This window comes from Jaculus jaculus, chromosome 5, assembly GCF_020740685.1.
Source record: "Jaculus jaculus isolate mJacJac1 chromosome 5, mJacJac1.mat.Y.cur, whole genome shotgun sequence".
NCBI classification, from domain to species: Eukaryota; Metazoa; Chordata; class Mammalia; order Rodentia; family Dipodidae; genus Jaculus; species Jaculus jaculus.
Window position 1 is genome coordinate 84,008,956 of NC_059106.1, and position 27,424 is coordinate 84,036,379.

Genomic DNA, 27,424 nt, shown 5'->3' on the forward strand with positions numbered 1-27,424 from the left:
ATCATCATATATCTATTGATCACCGACACCAAGTACATTATATAACCTGGCACCACCCCTAATTTATAAAGATCTTTTAGGCAGATTTTTTTTTTCCAGCCTTTCTTAGGAAGATTTTCCTTGCAGTTAACTTGGATTTCATTTTGACCCTTAGTAACGCTGGAAAAGAGATGTCATCTTGATTGGACTGATTTAGTAATATACAAGCACTTAAATTTTTCTTTATTTGTAAGGAGAGAGAAAGAAAGAACAGGCACATCAGGACCTCTAGCTACTGAAAATGAACTCCAGGTACATGTGTCACTTTGTGCATCTGGCTTTACGTGGGTACTAGGGAATCAAACTCAGGTTGCCAGGCCTTGCAGGCAAGCACCTTCACTGCTCAGCCATCCCACCAGCCACACAAATACTTTTTAAAAAATTATTAATTTATTTGTGAGCAGAGAAAGAGGATGTAAGTGTGCCAGGACCTTTTGCCACTACAAATGAATTCCAAATTCATTTGTCACTCTGTGCATCTGGCTTTATATGGGTATTAAGAAATCAAACCTAGGCTGTCAGGCTTTGCAAGCAAATGCCTTTAAACCACAGAACCATTGCTCTATACCTCAAAAATCATCTTAAGGGCTAGAAAGATGGCTTAGTGGTTAAGCATTTGCCTGTGAAACCTAAGGACCCCAGTTCGAGGCTTAATTCCCCAGGACCCACGTTAGTCAGATGCACAAGGGAGCACATGCATCTGGAGTTCGTTTGCAGTGGCTAAAGGCCCTGGCGTACCCATTCTCTCTTTCTCTCTTTGTCTGTCGCTCTCAAATAAATAAATAAAAATTTAAAAATTTTTTAAAAAGAAAAAAAATCATCTTAAAAAAACTCAAAATTTCAGTTATTATGTCAATTCATATTAAATTACTATGGTTGAATATGCTCTGATCATGCTAAGACAGTAAATTTCATAGGAAAAGTCTGAAGCAAGAAATAATTTCCAGTTATGATTCTCTTACTAACTGTATAGTCTTAGACCAGCTTCCCTATGGCTATTACCTCCTATAAAAAGAACAGGAAAAATACTATTCCCATAGTCTACCTCACAGTTCCTTTCTTGCTGTTGGGACAAAACACCCATGAAAACAGCTTATGGTCCTTGAGGAAAGGGTTTATTTCAGGCTTATAGTTTCCAGGGAAATTTTCACCACAGTGGGGAAAACCAAAGACTGAGCAAAGGTTGGGCATCACATCTTGCCACAACAGCTGGCAGGAAGCAGCAAAAGAACGAGCTAACTCTGGCAAGGGGAGCTGGGCTATAACACTTTAAGAACCACCCCCATTACCAAGCAACACACCTCCTCCAGCAAGGCTCTACCTTCCAAACTGCTACCAACTGGGGACTATGAGGCTTAGTCACAAACACATGAGGCTATGGGGGATATTTTACATTCAAACATCACACTACATTGAAATTATCTAAAATAAATGAGTGGTGGTAGCATCCTTACCCCTGCCAGCAAGTGGAAGGAATACATACACACAATATACTTCCTAAATTTCTAATCTGACACATAACCTAATTATCACATTTTAAGAAGAAAAGAACTACCTCAGTCTCAGACTGAAGAAAAGGAGAAAGCTGGGAAGTCCCTGTAAAGGGGATAGGAAAAGCAGTTTTAAAGCCACAGCAGTAGCCCTGAAGGAGAGTTTAAGCTTCTGCTAGAGTATGGCCACAATATAAAACAAGGTGACACACAGGACAAGAAGAAAGTTTTAAGGCTATAGGTGTCAACTACATTACTATGAAGGGTACATTTGAAATTTCTGGAACAGCAATAACTAAATGGCAAGAACTCTTAACTATTACTTTGTACACTAACTCAAAACTTAAAAATAAAAGAAAATCTATGAATTTTTTTTTCTTTTTTAAAAAATTTATTTTACTTATTTGTTTATTTGAGAGCGAACAAGAGAGAGAACAGGCATGCCAGGGCATTCAACTACTGTAAATGAACTCCAGATGCGTGTGCCCCCTTGTGCATCTGACGTACATGGGTCCTGGAGAATCAAACCAGGATCCAACAGCTTTGCAGGCAAACACCTTAAGCCATCTCACCAGACCCATATTCTTAAACTTATATCTTCAACTGAGTTTTAATTGAAAAGTCCATTCTCATGGGCCTTCTACCTAGCATGACAAATGGGTCAGCCAGTCCTGTTTCATGTGGCAGAAAGTCCTTTTCCTTGCTGGGATGCATCTATGAATTTTTTTTAAAGGCCAATAAGCTGGGCATGGTGGTGCATGCCTTTAATCTCAGCACTCAGGAGGCAGAGGTATGAGGATTGCTGTGAGTTCCAGGCCAGCCTGAGACTACATAGTGAATTCCAGGTCAGCCTGAGCTAGAGTAAGACCCTAGCTTGAAAAAACAAAAAATCAAAAACAAACAAACAAACAAAAAAGACCTATAACTAAAAACAAAGGGAGAATTAATAACAGCAATCAGTGGGAGTCTCACGCTCCCCTAGTTTCTGGCATTACTTCAGGAAGGCATTCCTGGTGGTTGTTTTTATTTTTAGCATATGTATATGTGTGGGGTGCATGCATATGTGTATATATTTGTGTCATAAGGTCACACTGTGCAGGGGCACATGTACAGTTGGCATGCATGGAGGCCAGAGGTCAATGTTAGGTATCTTTTTCAGTAACTCTCTACCTTATTCTTTGAGACAGTTTTCTCACTGAATCTAGAGCTCACCAATTCAGCTAGACAAGCTAGGGATCTGTCTGCCTCCCAGTGCTGGGATTACGGGCACACAATATCCCACCCAACATTTTATGTGGGTACTGGGATCCAAACTCAGGTCTTCATGCTTGAGTGACAAGCACTTTACCCACTGAGCCATCTCTCTAACCCTAGGATGACTTTGTTTTGTTTTGTTTTTCCAGATAGGGTTTTGCTCTAGCCTACATGAAATTCACTATGTAGTCACAGGCTGGCCTTTGAGCTCATGGTGATTCTCTTACCTCGGCCCCCTGAGTGTTGGGAATAAAGACATGCGCCATGGGCTAGAGAGATTGCTTAGCAGTTAAGGCACTTGCCTGAAAAGCCTAAGGACCCATATTCAACTCTCCAGATAAGGTGATGCAAGCACTTAAGGTTGCACATGCATACAAGGTGGCACACATGTCTGAAGTTTGATTGCAATGGGTAGAGGCCCTGACATGCCAATTCTCTCTCACACCCACACCCACATCCCGTCTCTTTCGCTCTCTCATAGATAATACAAAAAAAAAAAAAAAATACATGTGCCACTACCACCCTTGACACAGGATGACATTTTTATCTGATTCAACTCTGTATGTGTATTTCTCTATCTGGTGGGAAAAGCCTCAATACTTCCTATATAAGAGGCACATCGGTGGTGTTGTGGTAAGCATAGCAGCCTTCTAAGAAAAAGACAAATGCATCAATTTTTGGACAGAATTTTATAGTCCTTACATAAGAGTAAAATGAGGGAACATGTTAAAAAGGAAAATCACTTATAATCATTCAGAGTTATAAAAATATACTAATAACAGATTCATTACTTTAAGGAACCCTGTGTATTACTGCTAGTGTAAATATAAAACAGTACAGCCACTTTTTCAACAGGTCCTCAAACTGTTAAACATAGAATTACTAACTCAGAAATTCCAGTCCTCACATACTCAATAGACTTAAAAATATCTATTCACATGAAAATATGTACATGAATGTGTACAGCTGAATTATTAATTAAAGATATCCCAAATGTATAATAACCCAACAGTTAATGATGGTTCAACAAAATACTGATGTGTGACTTCAATCCCCATAAAGATGCAGGAGACATCAAAGCCCATGAACCCCAACTTTGGTTTCTTGTCCAAGTTATCAAGAAATTGAACATGCAGACTCAGAGAAAGATAAATTATGAATTATGAGATTTATTTTAGGGAGAGTTAGGATCCAGAGGGAAAGTAAGCAGGAAAATCCAAAGACAGTTCCCCACTTCCCAGCCCTGGGAAGTGGGGGAAGGGAGACAGAAAATCTCCCTCCCATAGAGATCTCCAGGGAAGAAGTTTCTGGGGAAGGGGCTTACATATGTGGAAATCAAGCAGAAAAATGCTTAAGCAAAAGGAAATTCTAGTACTAACAGGGCCATATTCTTAAATTCTCACAATCTCACTGACTAGTTCTCAATTATAGTCTCCTCTTTCACTGATAATATTTCTAGTTCTAGTAGTAACTTGATGCTAGTATCTCTCTCCACATTCATTCCCAGACTACTTACACAAGATGCTGATCTCGGATCTTGCGCAGCTGGATCAGGTCAGGTTTGATACTATTCATCTTTTTATCTATTTCCCGGTTGTCCAAAGCTTGTTTCTTCAAATCTTGCTCTAGACGCATTTTGCTATCATGAATCTCACCAAGACGTGATTTCAGTTTATCATAATTAATCATAATTCTGTGAAAGTATTTGACATATTAAGACCAAAATAACAACCAGGCATGAACATGGCCCTATTTTGTTGGCTTTGTGTGTGTGGTGAGTGTGTGTATGTGTGTGTGTTCATTTGTTTAAGACAGGCTCTCACTATGTTGCTTAGGCTAGCCTTGAATTCCTAGGCTTAAGCAATCCTCCTGCCGCAAGCTCTGGGATAGCTGAGATTATAGGCAGATTGGTACTGTTCTCAGTAGTATGATAATACTGTGAGTACAACAGACATTTTTCATTTTCTGCCTTGTCCATTCCTATTCTTCTGGTAATAGCATACTAATGTTCACTATAGGTGTGTATTCATTGCTCACATCTCAGATCCAGGGGTACACAAACATACACACACACCAGACTGGCCAATAATAGTATTCCATTTCATCTCATTCCTACTCTCAGGCCACTGGCTTAGTAATGAGAATGAGTCCCAATTCTAGGACTTTTGTTAGAAAAACTCTTAAAAAAAAAAAAAAAAGAACCTTTCTACTGGGGTTGCAAAGTTATGAATAGATGATTCATAGAAGCTATACAGCCACCTCACAGGAAAGTGTCCTTGAGGATAAAGCTTACCCAGAGAAAAGCTTAGCCAAAACAATTTAAAAAAAGAATCCCAGTGATTTAGCTATGACTGAACAGATAAATTTTACGTTAAATATCTTATTATTTATTTGAGAGAGACAAAAAGAGGAAGAAGAAAGAATGTATGGGCACATCCGGACCTCTCACCACTGCAAATGAACTCCAGATACACGCACTACTTTATGCAACTGGTTTTATAACAGTACTGGGGAATCTAACCTGGGATAGCAGGCTTTGTAAGCAAGTGCCTTTAACCACTAAACCATATCCCCAGCCCAAAGCTTTATAAATGAGTGATATTTTAAAATATTATCCATTTGCAAGCAGAGAGAGAAGAGACAGAGAGAGCATGGGTGTTCCAGGGCCTCCAGCTGCTGCAAATAGACTCCAGATACAAGTGCCACTTTGTGCATCTGGCTTTACATAGGTACTGGGGATTTGAACCCAGGTTGTTAGGCTTTGCAAGCAAGTGCCTTAACCACTGACTTATCTCTCTCCAGCCCTGAATGATATTTTTGTTAGTTGGAGATAGGATCTCACTACATCTCACTGTAGCCTAGCACACTCCATCCTCCTGCCTCAGCCCCCTGATTGCTGGCCTTACACTCAAACACTACTACACCTGTTTTCGCCTAGGGTTTTAATCATTAAGCTTGCACTGCTTCTCCACAAATTGCTCTACAGTCATACACATAGATGTTGACTTACAATGTGGTACTAACCTGACATGTAATTTTACTTTGCCATTGCACATGATTTATTTTTATTTATTGCTTATTTGCCACAACTTTTCACTAAACACATTATTTTTAACTTTCAATATCCCATTAAGGTTGCTCTGATAAAGGCCTTTTAATTAACAATAGTAATACTCATGTTGCTAGTTTTCTTTGTGTAACATCATTCTTAGCTTCTATCATACACATACACTTATGCCTTCCAAGTCCTTTCTTTTTGGAGGGGGGAGGTCCCACTCTAGCTCAGGCTGACCTGGAATTTACTATGTACTCTCATAGTGGCCTCGAACTCATGGTGATCCTCCTACCTCTGCCTCCTGAGTGCTGGGACTAAAGGTATACGCCACCACAGCCAGTTCCAAGTTTCTGGATGTACTCCAAGTTCCATAACCAGCTGAATCTCCTCCCTTGTGTTCTCCATTTGGGTTCTCATTGCTTCCAACCCTAAACTCACCTCATGCTCATCCTAGTCTAGTGGATAACACCTTCTTACATTCACAGGAGAACTCTAAGAATAATCTTTGACCTGTCCAGGCATAGAGATATTACCATTTCTATCAGCAACTCCTTCTTTTCTGACATTTATCTGATCCAGGCCATTTTTTGAAAAACCTGATGACCATATTCACTGCAGCTTACTGTAATAGTCAGACTAATCTTTCTGCCTAGAGTCTTACTCTAATTTACTTTACTCTTAGATGGCAGCCAATGATGATTGTCAATTAAAAAAAAATGTTGAGAGGGCTGGAAAGATGGCTCAGCAGTTAAAGGTACTGGTTTGCAAAGCCTGATTGCACAAGTTCAACTCCCCAGCACCCACATAAAGCCAGATGAGTGGTGCATGTGTCTGGAGTTCATTTGCAGTGGCAAGAGGCCCTGGACTGCTGATTTCCCCCCACTTCCTCTCCTTCTCTGCTTGCAAATAAATAAAAATATTAAAAAAAAATGCTAAGAGCCAGCATGGTGGTACATGTCTTTAATCTCAGCACTTGGAAGGCTGAGGTAGGAAAATCGCTGTGAGTCTGAGGCTACCCTGAGACTACACAGCAAACTCCAGGTCAGCCTGGGCTACAGTGAGACCCTACCTCAAAAAACAAAACTTACTGAGTATCCATGATAGGTGCTGGGCTATATAAAAAAAGACAGGCCTATTCTCTATGCCTGCTCTCAATGAGTTTGCAGTTGAATGGACATGGCATTCAGGAATATTATACTAGGCTCCAGACCTTACATAAACAATGGCAAAGAGCCCTTAAAATGGCATGGGGTATCAGGAAAGATTTTCTCAAAAAAGTGATGTCTAACCTGCATATTAAATGGTGAGCAAAAGTCAACCAAAAAAAAAAAAAGCACAGAAGAGATTCTGTTTAGTATCATTAGTATGAAGAGCAAGTAGTTCCATGTAACAGAACTGTGTAGTTTTTTGTGGTATTTTTTGTTGGGGGGTGGAGGGGTGAAGGGAGGGTTAAAACCAGGTAAGACAGGAATTATTGGGGAAGAAGCAATATCTCACTAATCTACTTAGAAATAATTAGTGGACTTACCGTTCGATCTCCTTTTCATTCCCTTCTCTACGAAATCGCTCAATATATTCTTTGCTATGTTGTTCTTGTGTGTGACATTGCTCTTCAAAAATTTTAATTGTTTCATTAAAAGCTTCAATTGCAGTTCTTTTCATCTGTATTTCCTACAAGAGGGAAAAACAATATATATTTCATAGCTGGCCACCTCCCAACTCTTAGAACATGAATTAAAGACCAATCTTAGTTACATAACAAGTTTGAGGCCAGCCTAAGCTATGAGACCCTATCTCAAACAAAACAAAACAGAAAAGAACAAAAATCCCACTTCTGCTGGGTGTGGTAGCGCACACCTTTAATCCCTGTACTTGGGAGGCAGAGGTAGGAGGGATCCGGATGGCCATGAGTTCGAGACTACCCTGAAACTGCCTAGTGAATGAATTCCAGGTCATTCTGGGATAGAGTGAGACTCTACCTCAAAATCTGCCCTCCTCTCCTTCCCCACAAAACCCACTTCATTATATCATTTTTGTAACCTTTGGGCTTAAAACAGCTTTTACTTTCTTTCTTTTTTTTTTTTTGTTTTTCAAGGTAGAGTCTCACTCTAGCCCAGGCTGACCTGGAATTCACTATGTAGTCTCTCAGGGTGGCCTTGAACTCACAATGATCCTCCTACCTCTGCCTCCTGAGTGCTGAGATTAAAGGTGTGCATCACCAAGCCTGGCAAAAACAGCTCTTTTAATTCTGGTCATAATCCAACAAATTGAGCAGGTTGGAGATGTAGCTCACCAGTAGAGCACTTGCCTAGCATGCATAAGGTCCTCTGTTCAATCCCCAACATTGAAAAAAAAAGTGGGAGAGGGATATAGCTCAGTTTGTAGAGTGCTTATCGCATATGCACAAAGTCCTGGGTTTGATTCCCACTACCACACAAACCAGGCATACATCTATGATGCTGGCCTAAGTGGGAGGATCAGAAGTTCAAGGTTATTCTTAGCAATATAGGATTTTGTCTTGAGAAAAAAAACTATAAGACCCTACAAGAGAACTAAAAACCCTTTATTTAACCCACATTACACATAAAATATACCAAACTATCAAATGAATGAAAAAAAAAAATCCCTAAAATAAGGCTAAGAACCACAGGAAGTCCCCTGAGCTGCCAGAGCACGTTAATTACAATGATCAGGTTCTTTTTTTTTTTTTTTTTTAAGGGTGTCGCTCTAGCTCAGGCTGACCTAGAATTCACTATGTAGTTTCAGGGTGGCCTTGAACTCATGGCGAACCTCCTGCCTCCCAAGTGCTGGGATTAAAGACGTGCGCCAACACGCCCAGCAGGCGCTACTTTTGCACCTATTATTCCCAGAAGAGAAATGCAGCCTATTTGTTCTTACTTTCATTCCTAAAGCACAGAATGAATTTTCCAAACAGATACATCAGTAGGTTCATCAGATTAGAGGCAGAAAATTAAAAGCAGAGAGAATAACTACTAAAATCACATGCACTGAAAATAGTACACTGGAAAGCTAAAAACTGTAAAATAGACATTACTTCAAAAGCTCAGGTAGGTGCCGCCTTCAGAGTCATTTAAAAAGTGTTAAAAACTTCAAAGTGCTCTAAGGATGGTATATATTAGCATATGAAACATGATTCCCCTAAAATTCTTCAAAAGGCTCAATTTATTTCTTTTGGTTTTTCAAGGTAGGGTCCCATTCTGGCCCTGGCTGATTTGGAATTAACTATGTAGTCTCAGGGTAGCCTCTAACTCAGAGACTGACTGAGATGGGGAGGGGATATGATGGAGAATGGAGTTTCAAAGGGGAAAGTGGGGGGAAGGAGGGCATTACCATGGGATATTGTTTATAATCATGGAAGTAGTTAATAAAACAATTTTTGAAAAGAAAAAAAAAACTCTTACCTCTTTAATATTTGCTTTCATAACACATGTCTTGTTCTGCTAGTCAGGGTCTCCCTCCCCCACTACCACCTCGCAAAGGTGTAAGCATCCCACACGACTACTCAAGCCTTGCTCCGATTCTCACGTAAGAGAAATGTAGCCCTCTTCCAGCCTACTAGCAGCATTTTTAGTTGCTTCTACCTAGTCCCATACCTAATTCCCCAACCAGGGTATTCTAATCCAACATCACGTTCTCAGGATACTTTCCTATAGTTAAACCCTCCAATACTGCTGAACATGTGGGCAGCATATGCAGCTTTCTCTAGCCATGACCAGAAATCAGAAATGCACCTCTGTATAAGACAAAGCTACTTTTTTCCCTGTTTTGGGGCTATTTTTTCTACCCTTGGTTCATAGGAAGGTGAGCCCTTTGCTAGATAGACTTCAGTTTATGTAATGAGGCTGACTCCAAGACTCTGCCAAAGGTGAAATGCATTTCATATCCTTGCCAGGTATTATTTGAAGTTGGATATACTTAAATAAAGATTTCTGCATTAATAGAACTTGGATTTTAGCAAATTACTTATACAATCAGCAACAGACATAAGTAAATTATGCAGATTTTTAAGATGTAAGAACAGGGCCAGAGAGATAGTTCAGCAGTTTAATGTACTACCTGAGTAAGCTTGGAGGCCCAAGAGGGCCCGAGAATGTCTGAGTTCAATATCCAGATCCCATGTAAACAACTGGGTATGGCCAAGCATGCCTGTAATCCCAGTCCCACAGGGGAATAGAGACTCAAGAATATTTGGGGTCCCACAAGCTTCAGAATTAGTAAAGTGAGGTAACCTAGTCTCAAAAAGATGACTGCTCCATATTCTCTCTTATAAGCAGATCCTAGCTTTGAATTTTTAGATTTATATGTAAATTAGAGTGAGAGTAGAGGTCAGGAAGCTAGAAAGGGGCTATGGGGGGTACTTAAGAGGAGGGAATAGTAGATATATAATAATAGTAGCTCAGATGAAGGTTTTAGCAGTGGAGGTGTAAAAAGGGTTTAGATTCTGAATATATACTGAAGATAAAGTGAACAAGATTTGTTTGATTGGATATTACATGTAGAAACAAGAGCTTAGAATAATACCAAGGCTTTTGGCCTGAGCAAGGAGAAAGATGTAACTACTCTTAGTAGATATGGTAAAGACTAAAGGTGAAACAACCTTGACGTACAATATCAGAGTTATGACTGAAGAAACTGTGATACTACAATGGACAAAAATGCTGTGTCAGCCCATTTTCCTATGTAAAAAGTTTGATTTGGGCTCGTGTGGTAGTTTGACTGGATGCCCCCCAATAGATTTAGGAGTTTATTAAAGCTTGTAACTTGGTGTCACAGTGGGTGGATCCTAGGGAGCAGCTGCAAACTGTGTTTGCAGAATTATAGTCTAAAGATATGCAAAGTGCTTGAGCTTTGCCTGGAGTTCCTGAAGTGTGCTTGCTTATGGTACTTGTGGTGACTGTTTTTCTCTGTGCCTGAACCTGTGAAGAGAGGGGCCAACTTCTGCCATTATGGAACTTCCCCTAACATCTGTAATTTTCTTTTTTTTCTTTTTATTTCATTTTATTTTTTATTAACAACTTCCATAATTATAGACAATAAACCATGTTAATTCTCCCCCCCCCCACTTTCCCCTTCACACCTCCCCTCTCCATCATACCTCTTCCCCCTCTCAATCAGTCTCTTTTTTATTTTGAACATCTGTAATTTTCAAATAAATCCCTTCCTCCATAACTGGGCCTGGTTTGGAAATTCACCTCAGCAACCTGGAGGATATCTGCTATGGCTGGGGAGATAGCTCAGTGGATAAAGTGCTTGCTAATAAAAGCCTGAGTACCAGAGTTAAGAGCCCCAGACCCCACATAAAAGCTAGAAGCCATGACAGACTTCTGTAATCTCAGTATATTAGTGAAAAAATGGAAGCCAAAAAGAATTTCCCAGAAGCTCATGGGAGAGGAGACCCTACCTCAAAAGAGGTAAAAGGCAAAGATTGACACCCAAATGTTGTCTTTTGACTTCAACACATGGCATGCATGTGCCCAACTTAAACATAGGGTTTTTTTTTTTTTTTTTTTTTTGAGGTTAAGTTCTCACTGTAGCCCAGGTTCACCTGGAATACACTGTATATTCTCAGGATGGCCTTGAACTCATGGCAATCCTCCTACCTCTGCCTCCCGAGTGCTAGGACTAAAGGCATGCGCCACCACACCTGGCTCAAAGGTTTTTTTGTTTTGTTTTGTTTTGGTTTTTTTCAAGGTAAGATCTCACTCTAATATCTAGAGTTCATTTGTAGTGGAAAGAGACCCTGGAACTCCCATCTTCTCCCTCGCTTATTCTCTCTCTGCTTGAAAAGATACAAAAAACTAGAGCACTTATTAAAGCAAATTAAGAAAATGAAAACACCAAACTAAAAATTATCAACATGAGCCAACTGTGGTGGCACATGCCTTGAATCCCAGCACTTGGAAGGCCTACACAAGAATGAATGAGGATAGGAAAAAGTTTTTCTCTTAAATGAACTTTATGAACTACAAAATGATTTCCACCTAAGTATGTGTTTCCTACTTCCCATGTATTGACTACTCTGCTCCAGCCTTCTTTCCTAGATCCCAATCTCTCTAAAAATAAACCCCTAATTTGTGATTTCTCCCAAAATAAACTTAAATATTCATAATTTATTCTTCTTGAGTCCTTCTTTTTTTTTTTGAGGTAGGGTCTTGCTTTAGTCCAGGCTGTCCTGGAATGCACTATGTAGTTTCAGGGTAGACTTGAACTCATGGTGATCCTCCTACCTCTGCCTCCTGAGTGCTGAGATTAAAGGTGTGTGCCCCCACACCCAGCTCTATCACTTCTTTCTTAAAGGTAGGACCAAACCCAAATGTAGGGTTTATAAATTTGGGAGAACCCCTTCTGAACCCCAAAATCCTGCATCAGGAGGACTGCTATGAGTTCAAGGCCAGCCTGAGACTGCACAGCAAATACCAGGTCAGCTTGAGCTAGAGCAAGACCCAACCTCAAAAAAAAGTTATTGGGGCTGGAGAGATGGTTTAGTGCTTAAACACTTACCTGTTGTGGTGGTTTGATTCAGGTGTCCCCCATAAACTTGGGTGTTCTGAATGCTAGCTTCCCAGCTGATTGATATTTGGGAATTAATGCCTCTTGGAGGGAGTATATTGTTGGGGGCGGGCTTAAGGGCTTTATAGCCAGTTTCCCCATGCCAGTGTTTGGCACACCCTCCTGTTGCTGTAGTCTACCTTATGTTGGCCAGGGGGTGATGTCCACCTTCTGCTCATGCCATTGTTTTTCCCTGCCATCGTGGAGCATCCCCTCGAGCCTATAAGCCAAAATAAATCTCTTTTTCCCAGAAGCTGCTCTTGGTTGGGTGATTTCTACCAGCAATGTGAACCGGACTGCAACAGTAAAGTGGTACCGAGGAGTGGGATTGCTGCTAGACACCTGACTATGTGGCTTCAGCCTTTTGTAGCAGATTTTCAAGAGGAAAGTGGAAGGAGTTGAAACCTTGGCCTAAGAGATGTCTTGCAGTGCTTTAAGTACAGCTTAATGGACTATTCTGATCTGAGCTCTAAGACCTGAATGCAGTAAGAACTATGGACTGTGAGGTTTGGCTTATGAGGGTGAGAAAGAGCTGTGCCTGGACTGGGCTAGCAGTTTGTGTGAGAAGCTTGCTCTTATGCCCATGTCCTGAGAAGTTGTGCAGGGTTGCTTTGCGTAGAAATGAACTGGTGTGTGCAGAGGGATATGGCACAGAAAGAAAAATCTTTGGGTGAACTACTGCCAATTCAGCTGCAACTGAGAGATTACAACCTTTGAGACTGGGCTAGCTGACCTGCGCTGGGGCAACAAAAAGAATGTCAACTCTTTTGAAGGGGCCTGAGTGCTCAAGGAGTGTCCTGTTCTTCAAAGTCTGCTTTATTCCCCCCTGGATTAACAAATTGGCACCCTACCTGGTATCGTGGAGTATAAGAAATGCTGGAAAGAGGGTCATTGAGTTTGCAACACAGTCTTGTGTTTTGGAAATGGCCATGGGCAGTGTGAAGCAGGTTTGTTGGTTGCCTGCATAGAGACCCCATGGAGCCATGAGGATGAACTGTGGCTTGCAGTGGAGACCCAGTGAAGATGCCAGGACCATGAGATGGCCGCCGAGGAGCTGCCGGCCCCAATGAAGTTTCCCAGGACTGTGAGTAGCCTAGCTGGAGGGGCGGAACTGGAATGCCAGAGACTTGTTACTGGTTAGAATTATCGGACTTGAAGATTTGTCACTGGTTAGAGTTGCTGGAATTGAAGCTACAGAGTTTGATGTTTGCCCTGGTTGTTTTAAATCTTGTATTGGTTGAATGTTTCTTTGCTATGCCCAATGCCATCTATTGCAGTGTGAATATTTATTCTGTGCCATTATGGGTTTTTTGAGGTTATTTTTTGGTATTATGGCTCAGTTAAAAGATCTTGGATTATGGGGATGTATGAACATCATTGAGATTGATAAAAACTATGGGGACTTTTAAACTCAGACTGAAAGCATTGTATTTTACATCATGTATGGATATAGGCTTGAGGGGAAGCTCCATGATGGCAGGGGAAAACGATGGCATGAGCAGAGGGAGGACATCACCCTCTGGTCAACATAAGATGAACAAAAGCAACAGGAGAATGTGCCAAACACTGGCAAGAGGACACTAGCTATAATACCCATAAGCCCACCCTCAACAATACACTGCCTCCAGGAGGCTTTAATTTTCAATTGCTATCAGCTGAAGAGACTAGCATTCAGAAGACCTAAGTTTATGGGTGACACTTCAATCAAACCACAACAGAGAGAAAGAGGCCAGCTTAGGGCTGGAGAGATGGCTCAGCAGTTAAGGCACATTCATCTGGAGTTCCTTTGCAGGGACCAGAGGCCCTGGTATACCTATTTTCTCTCTCTTTCTGTCTCTCCCTCCCTCTCTCTCTCATTGCAAATAAATAAAAATTTTAAAAAGATCAGTTTATACCAATCAAGGAAATTCATCAAGAGGATATTATAATCCTAAACATACGTACAACAAACATAGGTACACCAAATTTTATAAAACAAAAATCTCCTAGACATAAAGTCAGACATAAACCTGAACACAGGGCTAAAGAGATGACTCATCAATTAAGGTGCTTGCCTGCAAAGCCTAACAACCAGGGTTCAATTCCCCAGTGTCCACATAAAGCCAGATACATAAAATGGCACATGCATCTAGAGTTCATTTGCTTTGGCTAGAGGCTCTAGTGTGTCCATTCATTCTGTATCTCTCTCTCTGTCTTTCTTTCTCTCTCTGTTTGCAAATAAATAAAAGTATTTTTTTTTAAATCCTAACACAACAATAGTGAGTAACTTTAATACTCAACCAACAGACAGGTAATCTAAACAGAAAACTGCATAAACAATGGAGTTAAATGACAACATAAATCAAATGGTCTTAACAGATAACTATAGACAATTCCTTCCAAAGTCTACAAAAATACATATATTCTTCTCTGCAGCTCATAGAATTGCTCTAAAAACGACCACATATTAGGACATAAAGCAAGAATCCACAAGCTCAGGAAAACTGATATAACTCCTTGAAACCAATACTACACTAAAGTCAAAACCAGACAAACACAACAAAAAAAGAAAATTATACATCAATATCCATGATGAAGTTAGACATGAAAATTCTCAATAAAATTCATGCAAATCAAATTCAGCACATTAAAAGCATCATCTACCTCGATCAAGTTTCATTCCAGGGATGCAGGGATGGTTCAACATATGGAAGCCAATAAACATAATACATCATAGAAGTAGACTTAAGAACAAAACTCAGCACTGGAGAGATGGCTTAGCAGTTAAGGCGCTTGCCTACAAAGTCAAAGGACCATGGTATGATTCCCCAGGACCCACGTAAGACAGATGCACAAGATGGAATGTCTGGAGTTAGTTTACAGTGGCTGAAGGATCTGGCATGCCCATTCTCTCTCTCTCTCTCTGCTTGCAAATAAATAAAATATATATTTTTTAAAAATCACATGATTATCTCATCTCAATAGATAAAGAAAAACACTTCAATAAAATATAACATCCCTTTCATGATTAAAACACTGCAGTAACTACAGATGGAAGGATCGCATGTCAAAATAATAAAAGCCATATATATCACACTTATAGCCATTATCACACTAAAAGGAGAAAACCCTGGAAGCATTCTTACTAAGATCTGAAACAAAACATGGTGTCCACTGTACCCACTGCTATTTAATATAGTACTTGAAGTCTTAGCTAGAGCAGTAAGACAAGAGAAAGAAATAAAACAAATACAAATTGGAAGCCAGGTGTGGTGGCACATGCCTTTAATCCCAGCACTCAGAAGACTGAGGTAGGAGGACTGCTGTGAGCTCAAGGTTCATCTGAGACTATATAGTGAATTGCAGTCAGCCTAGGCTAGGGTAAGACCCTACCTTGAAAAACCAAAAAAAAAAAAAAAAAAACACAAACAAACAAAAAAAAAAAACAAGTTGACAAGAAAGAGGTCAAACTAACCTTATTTTCAGATAATATCATTCTCTACATGAGACCATAAAGACTACCAAAGAGAAAACTAGAACTGATAAACCCTTTAAGCAAAGTAGTAGGATATACAATTAATGCAAAAAAAATCTACTTGTCTTTTTATATACCAATGACAAATGAGAAACCAGGAAAACAGTATCTTACAAAATATCTTGGAATATCCCTAACCAAAAAAGTCAAAGACCTCTACAATGAAAATATTAAAATGCTACAGAAAAAAAAAAAACTGAGAAAGACATGAGATGTTCCATGCTCACAGATAGGAAGATTTAATATACTGAAAATGGCCATCCTGTGCTCACTTCAACAGAACATATACTAAAATTGGAAGGATATAGGGAAGATTAGCATGGCCCCTATACAAGAATGACGCACAAATCCGTGAAGCATTCCATATTTTAGACTTAAAACACACCAACTAAGGGTCAGAGAAGTTTACGGAAGAAGGGCAGAAAGACTATAAGAGTCACAGATTGGAGCTGGGCATGGTGTCACATGCCTTTAATCCCTTTAATCCTTGGGAGGTAGAGGTAGGAGGATTGCTGTGAGTTTGAGGCCATCCTGAGACTACATAGTGAATTTCAGGCCAGCCTAGGTTAATGTGAGACCCTATCTTGAAAAAACAAAAACCAAAACCCTTCAACATATTGGTCTTGGCAAAGACTTTCTGAATACAACCCCAATTGCTCAGGCAATAAAACCACAGATTAATCACTGGGACGTCATGAAATTACAAAGATTTTGCACTGCAAAGGACACAGTGAAAGAAAGCAAAGAGGCAAGCTACAGAATGGGAAAAAATCTTCGCCAGCTATATATCTGATAGAGGATTAATATCTAGGATATACAAAGAAGTTAAATAATAAGGAATCAAACAAGCCAATCAAAAAATGGGCTATGGAGCTAAATAGAGCATTCTCAAAGGAAGAAATACGAATGGCATATAAGCATCTAAAAAAATGTTCTACGTCACTAGTCATCAGGGAAATGCAGATTAAAACTACATTGAGATTCCATCTCACTCCTGTCAGATTGGCCACCATCATGAAAACAAATGATCATAAATGTTGGCAGGGATGTGGAAAAACAGGAACCCTTCTACACTGCTGGTGGGAATGCAATCTGGTCCAGCCATTGTGGAAATCAGTGTGGAGGTTCCTAAAACCGCTAAAGATTGATCTACCATATGACCCAGCTATAGCACTCCTAGGTATATATCCGAAGGAATCATATCATTGCCTTAGAAGTAAGTATGTGCTCAACCATGTTTATTGCTGCTCAATTTATAATAGCTGGGAAATGGAACCAGCCTAGATGTCCCTCAACTGATGAGTGGATAATGAAGATGTGGCACATTTATACAATGGAGTTCTACTCAGCGGTAAAGAAAAATGAAGTTATGAAATTTGCAGAAAAATGGATGGACCTGGAAAGGATTATACTAAGTGAGGTAACCCAGGCCCAGAAAGTCAAGCGCCACATGTTCTCTCTCATATGTGGATCCTAGCTACAGATGATTGGGCTTCTGCGTGAGAATGAAAATACTTAGTAGCAGAGGACAGTAAGTTAAAAAGGAGACATAAAGGGAAGAGAAAGGAAGGGAGGAGGGTACTGAATAGGTTGACATTGTATATATGTAAGTACAATGATTGAGATGGGGAGGTAATATGACGGAGAATGGAATTTCAAAGGGGAAAGTGGGGGGGGGAGGGAATTACCATGGGATTTTTTTTATAATCATGTAAAATGCTAATAAGAATTTAAAAAATAAAAAAATAAAATAAAAAACCAAAATTATGAACCATCAGTCTCAAAAAGGCTAGTTAAGGGCTGGAGAGATGGCTTAGCAGTTAAGGTTCTTGCCTGAGAATCCCAAGGGCCTAGATTCAACTTTCCGATACCCATGCAAGCCAGATGCATGAGGTGATGCATGTGTCTGGAGTTCATTTGAAGTGGCTAGAGGCCCAGGAGTGCCAATTATCTCTCTGTCTCTCTCTCTCTGTCTCTCTCTAATAAACAAATAAATAAAAATAAAATATTTAGGGCTGGAGAGATGGCTTAGTGGTTAAGCACTTGCCTGTAAAGCCTAAGGACTCTGGTTCAAGGCTCTATTCCCCAGGACCCACGTAAGCCAGATGCACAAAGTAGCACATGCATCTGGAATTCATTTGCAGTGGCTGGAGGCCCTGGTGTACCCATTCTCTATCTATCTGCCTCATTCTCTGTCTATCGCTCTTAAATAAATAAATAAAAATAAACACCATGTCCGGCAAAAAATATATTTTAAAAATAAATAAATAAAATATTTAAAAGGCTAGTTAAGATAATAAAAAAGTCTATCAAGCCGGGCGTGGTGGCGCACACCATTAATCCCAGCACTCGGGAGGCAGAGGTAGGAGGATCGCTGTGAGTTCAAGGCCACCCTGAGACTCCATAGTGAATTCCAGGCCAGCCTGGGCTAGAGTGAGACCCTACCTTGAAAAACAAAAAATAAAAAAATCTGTCAACCAAGTGGATTATAGAAAATCTGATGTAACCATACCCTGAATACCTATTAGTCTAAACAACAAAAATACACTAACCTGGGATGTCCTGGTATATTCTTCATATAGCCTATCATACTCTTTACTCTTTTCCTGGTACTGAGAGTGGTATTCCTGTAGTTTTTTACCTACTGCATCAATGTTATCCTCTTTTACCAACTGATCCTATACAGGGGAAAAAAGAGGGAGAGAAAAGAAAAGAAATAATGTTATTAATCTGATGTTTTCCCAGGCCTATGTTTTAGTCACATTTCAATTTCAGAAGTTCAAGCCACTGTATTACCACCAAGTTTACAAAAGCACTTAATCCTTTCTATTAGCCCTAAAATCAGTCTTGAAGTCAGATAAAAATAATTAACACTTTCAAAATTAAGAAATGGGGGCTGAGCCAGGTCTGGTGGCACATGTTTTTAATCCCAGCACTTGGAAGGCAGAAGTAGGAGGATTGCTGTGAGTTCAAGGCCACCCTGAGACTACAGAGTGAATTCCAGATCAGCCTGGGCTAGAGTGAGACCCTACCTCATAAAACTGGGGAAAAAAAAATGGGGGCTGGAGAGATGGCTCAGTAGTTAAAGGCACCTGCTTGCAAAGCCTGTCAGCCCAGGTTCATTCCTCTAATCACCCACATAAAGCCATATGGACATTCATTTGCAGCAGTAAGAGACTCTGGTGCACACACATATGCAAATAAATAAATAACTTTTTCAATTAAGAAATGAAGATTGGGGCTGGAGAGATGGTTTAGCGATTAAGGTACTTGCCTTTGATGCCTAAGGACCCAAGTTTGATTGCCCAGATCCTACATAAGCCAGATACACACAGTAGCACATGCATTTGGAGTTTGTTTGCAGGGACTCAAGTCCCTGGTGTGCCCATTCTCTCTCTCTCATAAATAAATAAAAATGAAATATTTTTAAAACACAAGAAATGAAGACCAAGTGTGATGGTGTAAGCCTGAAATCCCAGCACTGAAGAGACTGAGCAGGAAGATTAGGAGTTGAAGATCTAAACTATATAGCAAGGCTCTGTCTTCAAAGAGAGACATACAGACATATATAGACAGGGAGAACAAAAGAAAAAGAGTACTATAAGTAAGAAGTATAAAAATTTTATATAAAGTTAATAAACACATGAATGGGTACAGCAGCATATAATCCTATAATCCTAGCTCTGGGAAGGAAGAGATGGATGAATTCCTTAAACTCACTGGCCAGCCAGTCTAGACTAATAGGTAAGCTTTAGACCACTGAGACCTTGTCTCAAAGAGGTAGATAGTATACCTGAGGATGGCATCTGAGTTTGCCTTTGGCATCCAAATGTACATGCATGTGTACCCATACACATACATGCATGCATACACACCACATACTTACACATGCAAAAAAGTGTTAAAATACTTAAAATTTAAAATCTAAAGTAAGCTGGGTATGGTGGCTCACACCTTTAATCCCAGCACTAAGGAGGCTGAGATAGGAGGATCACTGTGAATTCAAGGCCAGCCTTGAGACTACATAGTGAATTCCAGGTCAGTGTGGACTAGACCCTACCTCAAAAAAGAAAAAAGAAAAAAGAAAACCTCAAGTAGGCAAGGTAACATGTCTGTAATCCATTCTAGCACCTGGAAGATGGGGACAGGAAGATCAGGAATTCAAGGTTATCCTTAGCTACATAGTAATTTCCAGGCCAGCCTGGACTACATGAAACCTTGTCTCAAAAAACCCAAATACTGGGCTGGAGAGATGGCTTACTAGTTAAGGTACATGCCTGCAAAGCTAAAGGACTCGGTTTGATTCCCCAGTACCCATGTAAGCCAGATGTACAAGGTGGCACATGCATCTGGAGTTCCTTTGCAGTGGATGGAAGCCCTAGCATACCCATTCTCTCAATCTCTCTCCCTCTCTCCTCTCTTTCTCTCTCTCACTCTGCCTCTTTTCCTCTCTCAAATAAATAAATAAAAATAGGCCGGGCATAGTGGCACATGCCTTAAATCCCAGCACCAAAAAAATTTTTTTTAATTAAATACTTAAAATCTTAAATTAGGAAATTTAAATAATTAGTTTTTTTGTAAATTTTTTTGTAAAATATTTTATTTATTTATTTGAGAGAAAGAGGAAGAGGCATAGCAAAGACAGAATGGGTGTGCTAGGGTCTCCAGCCACTGCAAATGTACTCCAGATGTATGTGCCCCCTTGTGCATCTGGCTTATGTGGGTCCTGGGGAATCAAACCAGGGTCCTTTGGCTTCATAGTCAAACACCTTAAATGCTAAGCCATTTCCCCAGCCATAGATTTCTTTTTTTTTTTTAATTTTATTTATTTATTATTTGAGAGAGTGAGAGAGTGAAAGAGGCAGGCAGAGAGTGAGAAAGAACGAGTAAGAAAGAGAATGTGCACACCAGAGCTTTCACCACTGCAAATGAACTCCAGATGCATGAGCTACCTTGTGCATCTGGCTTATGTAGGTCCTAGGGAGTTGAACCAAGGTCCTTTAGCTTTGCAGGCAAATGCCTTAACCACTAAGCCATCTCTCCAGCCCATAGATTTCTTTTTTAAGTGGCGAATAAATAAATAATGACTTACTCAGTAGCTATCAAGAACTTCTGATAGGGCTGGAGAAATGGCTTAGCAGATAAGGCACTTACCTACAAAGACTAAGGACTCAGGTTTGATTCCCAAGTACCTACATAAGTCATATGCACAAGGTGGAGCATACATCTGGAGTTCATTTGCAGTGGTTGGAGGCCCTGATGGGCCCATTCTCTATCAACCTCTTTCTCTCAAGTAAATAAATTAATTTAAAAAAATAACTTCTGATATGCACACTGGCATATCAGAATCCTAGCATTCAAGTGGCTGAGATAGAGGGATCTCCATGAGTTCAAGACCAGCCTAGGTTACAGAATGAGACATGACCTCAAAAACAAAGCCTGGGAGCCCTCCTATTCTCAGGAGCTTTACCTTCTTTCCTTCTCTTAAGCTCTATCATACTCTATTACGATTCTTTCTAAACTTAAAATAAAAAAGTATTTCTGTGATCATACCTGTTGGTATCTGGACACTGGATACATCAGCTTCACATCAAGTTTAGGATTGTACTGAGCAAGAGATTCATGATGATAGTGGTTAATGAGTTCCACCACAGAATTAAATGTTAGAGGATCAGAAAAGCCGTATTTACCATCCCGATGATAGATCTTTATTAACTTATTGTTACCTCCCTTCCTGTGAACAACAAAACAATAACTGAAATGTGTATACTTATACCACTTTTTACATGGGTGGCTAGAAAACTCAACCTGGCTGACAGTTTTTTAAAGCAAATACCTTTAACCCTTAACCCATCTTCTCAGACCCCCTGATTGATTTTTTTTTTCTTTTTCTTTTTTATTTTTTTGTGGTTTTTCCAGGTAGGGTCTCACTCTAGCCCAGGCTGACCTGGAATTCATTATAGTCTCAGTGTGGCCTTGAACTCAAGGAGATCCTCCTACCTCTGCCTCTCAAGTGCTGGGATAAAAGGCATGAGCCACCATACCTGGCTCTAGCACTTGGGAGGCAGAGGTAAAGTAAGACCCTACCTGGAAAAATAAAAACAGCAGGGTGTGGCGGCATACGCCTTTAATCCCAACACTTGGGAGGCATGCAGTAGGAGGATCTATGTGAGTTCAAGGCCACCCTGAGACTACCTAGTGAATTCCAGGTCAGCCTGGCCTACAGTGAGGCCCTACCTTGAAAAACCAGAAAAAAAAAAAAAAAAAAAAAAAGCATGAACCACCATGTCAAAGTTGTTTGAGTCAGGTGTGGTAGCATATGCCTTTAATCCCAGCACTCAGGAGGCAGAGGTAGGAGGATCACCGAGAGTTCAAGGCTACCCTGAGATTACATAGTGAATTCTAGGTCAACCTGGGCTAGTGAAACCCTACCTCAAAAAACCAAAAATAAAAAAATAAAATATAAAATAAAAGGTGTCTGGGGTATAGTTCAGTGGTAGAATACTTGCTTATATAAAGTCCTGAATATGACCCTAGAACTACTGAATGGATTACTGAGTGAATGAATTAATGATATCATACAAACATTTAAATGATAAAACTTAACTGCAGTTAGGTGATTTTAATCAAAAAACTAAATGTGAGCCAGACAAGGTGGTGCATGTCTTTAATCCCAGCACTTGGGAGGCAAAGATAGGAGGATAACTGAGAGTTCTAGGCCACCCTGAGACTCCATATGAATTCCAGGTCAGCCTGGACTAGAATGAAAACCCTACCTCAAAAAGCAAAAAAAAAAAAAAAAAAAAAAAAAAAAAATAGGGCTGGGGAGATGGCTTAGCGGTTAAGGCTCTTGCCTGCAAAGCTAAAGGACCTAGGTTCGATTCTCCAGGACCCATGTGAGCCAGACGCACAAGGTGGTGCATGTGTCTGGAGTTTGTTTGCAATGGCTGAAGGCCCTCCTGGTGCACCCATTCCCTCTCTCTCTCCCTCTCATAAATTATTTTAAAAAAAATAAAAATAGGGCTGGAGAGATGGCTTAGTGGCTGAAGCACTTGCCTGCAAAGCCAAAGGACACGGGTTCAATTCCCCAATAACCATGTAAGCCAAATGCACAAGGTGGCACATGTGTTGATTTGGGTTCCAGTGGCTGAAAGCCCTGGTGCTCCCATTTTCTCTCTCTCTCTCTCTCTCTCTCTCTCTCTGTCTTTCTGCCCCTCTTTCTCTCTCATATAAATAAATAAATAAAAAACCATCAATAAGATAAAAAAAAGAAGAAGAAGAACTGAAAGGCGGACATGGTGATGCATGCCTTTAATCCCAGCATTTGGTAGGCAGAGGTAGGAGGATGGCAGTGAGTTCAAGGCCACCCTGAGATTACACAGTGAATTCCAGGTCAGCCAGGGCTAGAGTAATACCCTTCTGTGGAAAAGAAAAAGAAAAACAAACAAAATACTTACCTCAAAGTCAAAGTATAATCTCCCTGCACTTTTGTTGAAGCATCACGGACTAAGAAGGTACCATCTGGCATATCCCGTAATTTGTCATTTACCTCCTCCCTGAGAAACAGAATTGGAGGAAACATTAAAACACACACACACACACACACACACACACACACACACACACACACACCTTAGGCCAGGCTTGGGGACACACACTTTTAACACCAGCACTTGGGAGGCAGAGGTAGAAGGATCCCTGTGTGCTCCATGCCAGCCTGAGACTACACAGTGAATTCCAGGGCAGCCTGGGCTAGACTGAGACCCTATCCTAAAACAAACAAAAACAAAACAAAACAAACAAACAAACCTTAAATAATGGTTGTATTCACATGCTATTGCTAAGACTAGCTGAAAGGTTACAGAATTGTGGTGGTCTTCAGTGCTCACCTAGTTCCTCCTTGTAAATATGCTTGTTCTGTTTTGAATTTAGTGTTATGTAATTCGAAGAAAGGCTATTTAATTTTATAAACTCTTCCAGATTTCAATTGTTTATAAGTGGTAGTATTTCTATTAAGCCTTTAGGGCTGTCTTAGGCAGGTCTGAACTTACAGAGTTTCAAGAAAAACCCACAGCTGTTTAGAATGATTATATTTTAAGAAACAGTAGCGGCTGTTCCTGAACAAGGGTAAATTCATTAAAGTTTACAACCTTTAAATATGATATTATCTAATTTGAATTAATAAAAAAAAATTCTCCTGCAAGTTGATTTATGAATTTAAAGAACATTGTAACACTGGAAGTTAGTAGCAGGATATAAAAGATCCTTGAGGGAGCTGGAAAAATAGCTCAGCAGTTAAGGCTCTGGCATGCAAAGCCTGAAGAAGGTCTGGGTTCAATTCCCCAGTAACAAATATAAAGCCAGATGCACAAAGTCATACATGTCTGGAGTTTGTTAGCAGCAGCTGAAGGCCCTGACATGCCCATTTTCTCTCTTTCTCTCTTTTCCTTTCTCCTTGCAAATAAATAAAAATATTTTTTAAAAAAAGTCAGCCAGGCGTGGTAGAGCACGCCTTTAATTCCAGCACTGGGAGGCAGAGGTAGGAGGATCGCAGTGAGTTCTAGGCCACCCTGAGAATACAGAGTAAATTCCAGGTCAGCCTGGGCTAGAGTGAGACCCTACCTCAAAAAAACAAACAAAAACAAATTTAAAAAGTCACCAGTTGGGGTGGCACACACCATATTGCTAAGAGGCAGAGATAGGAGGATCAGGAGTTCCAGACCAACCTGAGCTGAACCTAGCAGTGCCTGGCACTACCTTCACAAAACCCTCATAATAGGAGGAAAAGATGATGACATCAAAAAGAGAGAGAGAGAGAGAGAGAGAGAGAGAGAGAGAGAGAGGGAGAGAGGAGATATGATGCAGTGAAGGGGGAAATGGGGGAGGGGAGAGATCATGGCTTATTGTCTGTAAATATGGAAATTGTCAATAAAAAAAAATAATAAGCCAGGTATAGTGGCACATGCCTTTAATTCCAACCCTTGGGAGGCAGAGGTAGGAGGTCTCCGTGGGTTCCAGGCCACCCTGAGACTACATAGTGAATTCCAGGTCAGCCTGAACTAGAGTGAAACCTTACCTTGAAAAAAAAAAAAGAGCCGGGTGTGGTGGCGCACGCCTTTAATCCCAGCACTCAGGGAGGCAGAGGTAGGAGGACTGCCATGAGTTCAAGGCCACCCTGAGATGACAGAGTTAATTCCAGGTCAGCCTGGACCAGAGTGAGACCCTACCTCGAAGAAAAAAAAAAAAAGATTAAAAAAACTGAATTCATTCTTCTACAATACCAAACTATTAAGTACCCTCCTCCCTTCCTTTCTCTTACCATTATATCTCTTTTTTAACTTACTGGCCTCTGCTACTGAGTTTTTTCCTTCTCACACAGAAGCCCAAAGTGAGGTCAGGGGAAGAGATTGAATAAAGGAAAGGTGGAGGGAGGGCTAATCAAAATCTAAGGATGCAAATAAGTCATATGGACTCCTCCAGTCTTAGACAATGGAACACTCAGGAGCCATAGATTGTTGTTAGAAAATTTTCAGTGCCAGGGATGGGATACCTCCAGTGAGTTGTTGCCCATTGCTAGGCCCTTGGTTTCCCACCAGAAATAGATGGTAAGACCCTATTGCTGAAGACTCCACGTACTTGGGCTGCAAGGACACTGAGAAATCCTGCTGGAACTGAGCTGATAACCTCCTCCATGTAGACCAGCTGACAGAAAGCTAAAAGAAACCATTTTACATGTAGTTCGATGTGAGAAAGAGATACCACCAGTGAAGATACTCAACAGTGGACACTGCAAGCCTTTTAATTGGCCAGCCAGGCCAAATGAGCCAAAAGGTGCAATAGTGGCACGTCTGTCACGATGGAAACCAATTGCCCTCCAATTGGACTGGAGGCCTGCTCCATGGGAGAAAATACGTCCCTGATACTGAAAACTTAAAACAGGGGTAGTCATGAGCCCTAGAGGTGTAACATCTGCTGATGTCTGGGAAAATGTAGATACTATGCTTATCAAACTGCCCAGTAAGCACTTCTCTTAATATTTATACCCTTTTATTAACGCTACTCTCACTTTGGGTAGAGAATCTACTCTTTTCAGATGGTAGTGACCTTGGGACAACTCAGAAGATATTATAGTGCTATAAAGAATTGACTGGAGTACTGAGTAACATCTTGATCACACCTTCCAAGGCTCAGGGTCTAATGCGGAAGAGGTGGCAGAAAGAATGTAAGAGCCAAAGGAAGGATGAGACTCCTTACAACGTGCTTCCTCCAGACATAAAATGGCCTGGATATCCATGACCTCACAGTGCCTGACACTATTACACAAGACCATCATAAGAGGAAGAAAAGATCATGACATCAAAATAAAAGAGAGACTGATTGAGATGGGGAGGGGATATGATGGAGAATGGAATTTCAAAGGGGAAAGTGGGGGGAGGGAGGGTATTACCATGGGATATTTTTTGTAATCATGGAAAATGTTAATAAAAATTGAGGAAAAAAAACTGAATCCAATTATAGTAGCATACTAAATTACCTGGAAATATCCCCCCAGTACCATTCTGCATCCTGAAGAGAAATGGAACTGTCCTTCATTCCATTAGCAACTGCTGAAGTCATTGGCTTAGGTGGCTTTGGTGGAAGAGCTAGAAGAGAAATTGTTTTGTATATGTAAATTATTATTTCTATTTTAATTTCCTAAGCCAGAAGTAGCTCATTAACCAATGTGCAATAACATTCAAATAACTGCTGTGAGTTCGAGATCACCCTGAAACTATAGACTGAATTCCAGGTCACCCTGGGCTAGAGTGAGACCGTACCTCAAAAAACCAAAAAATAAATAAATAAATTTAAAAATCACATTTGCTATTGGCTGTTTGTACATAGGAATGCAATTGTTTCTTTGGTTAGTTGAATTTTTGGTTTTGAAACAGGGTCTGGTTATAGAGCCCAGGTTTGCCTGGAACTTGCTATGCAGTTGAGGCTGACCTTGAACTCATGATTCTTCTACCTCAGCCTCCCAAATTCTGGAATTATAGCACTTACACAACTGTAGGCTTTTATGCAGTGTTCATTTTATAAAAACGCACTAAATGAGCGTGAGAATATTTCTTCTGCTTAAGTCGACAAGAGTTTGTTGGGAGATGGGGTGACGATTCAGTGAGTAAAAAGTGTTTGCTGCACCAGCACACAGACCTGAGTTCTGATCCCTACCACCCAAGTAAAAGCTAGGCAGGTAGCATGTAGCTATAATCTCAGGGGAGGTACAGACAGAAGATCCCTGGGGTCTATTGGCTAGCTTGTCTAACTTAAGTCACAGGGAGTTCTGGGTTCAGTAAGAGATTCTGTCTTGAAAAAATAAAGTGATACCCCAAACATTACAGATCATTGCCAAGGCTCTTGGTTTCCCACCAAGAATAGATGGTAAGACCCTATTGTGGAAGACTACACATACTTGGGCTTCAAGGTCACTGAAATCCTGCTGGAGCTGAGATGAAAACCTCC

The 27,424-nt window shown here is 40.4% G+C and overlaps 1 protein-coding gene and 1 non-coding gene across 6 annotated transcripts in view; one reads left to right on the forward strand and one right to left on the reverse strand.

Annotated features, from left to right (window-relative positions):
• The window catches only part of LOC101599836 (phosphatidylinositol 3-kinase regulatory subunit gamma), a 109,735-nt gene that overhangs the window by 16,031 nt on the left and 66,280 nt on the right, over positions 1–27,424 (reverse strand). For all 5 annotated transcript variants that reach the window (XM_045149958.1, XM_045149959.1, XM_045149955.1 and 2 more), the window contains 6 exons: positions 26,457–26,565; positions 23,380–23,478; positions 21,476–21,656; positions 18,475–18,600; positions 7,367–7,509; positions 4,300–4,476 (listed from right to left, as the gene is read on the reverse strand). In XM_045149958.1, coding sequence (XP_045005893.1) covers positions 4,300–4,476; positions 7,367–7,509; positions 18,475–18,600; positions 21,476–21,656; positions 23,380–23,478; positions 26,457–26,539 — 809 coding nt within the window. In that variant the 5' untranslated portion in view covers positions 26,540–26,565. The remainder of the gene's footprint in view (positions 1–4,299; positions 4,477–7,366; positions 7,510–18,474; positions 18,601–21,475; positions 21,657–23,379; positions 23,479–26,456; positions 26,566–27,424) is intronic.
• On the forward strand, positions 16,187–16,293 carry LOC123461148. Its single transcript, XR_006637466.1, has one exon. It is a non-coding gene; the product is annotated as a U6 spliceosomal RNA (small nuclear RNA).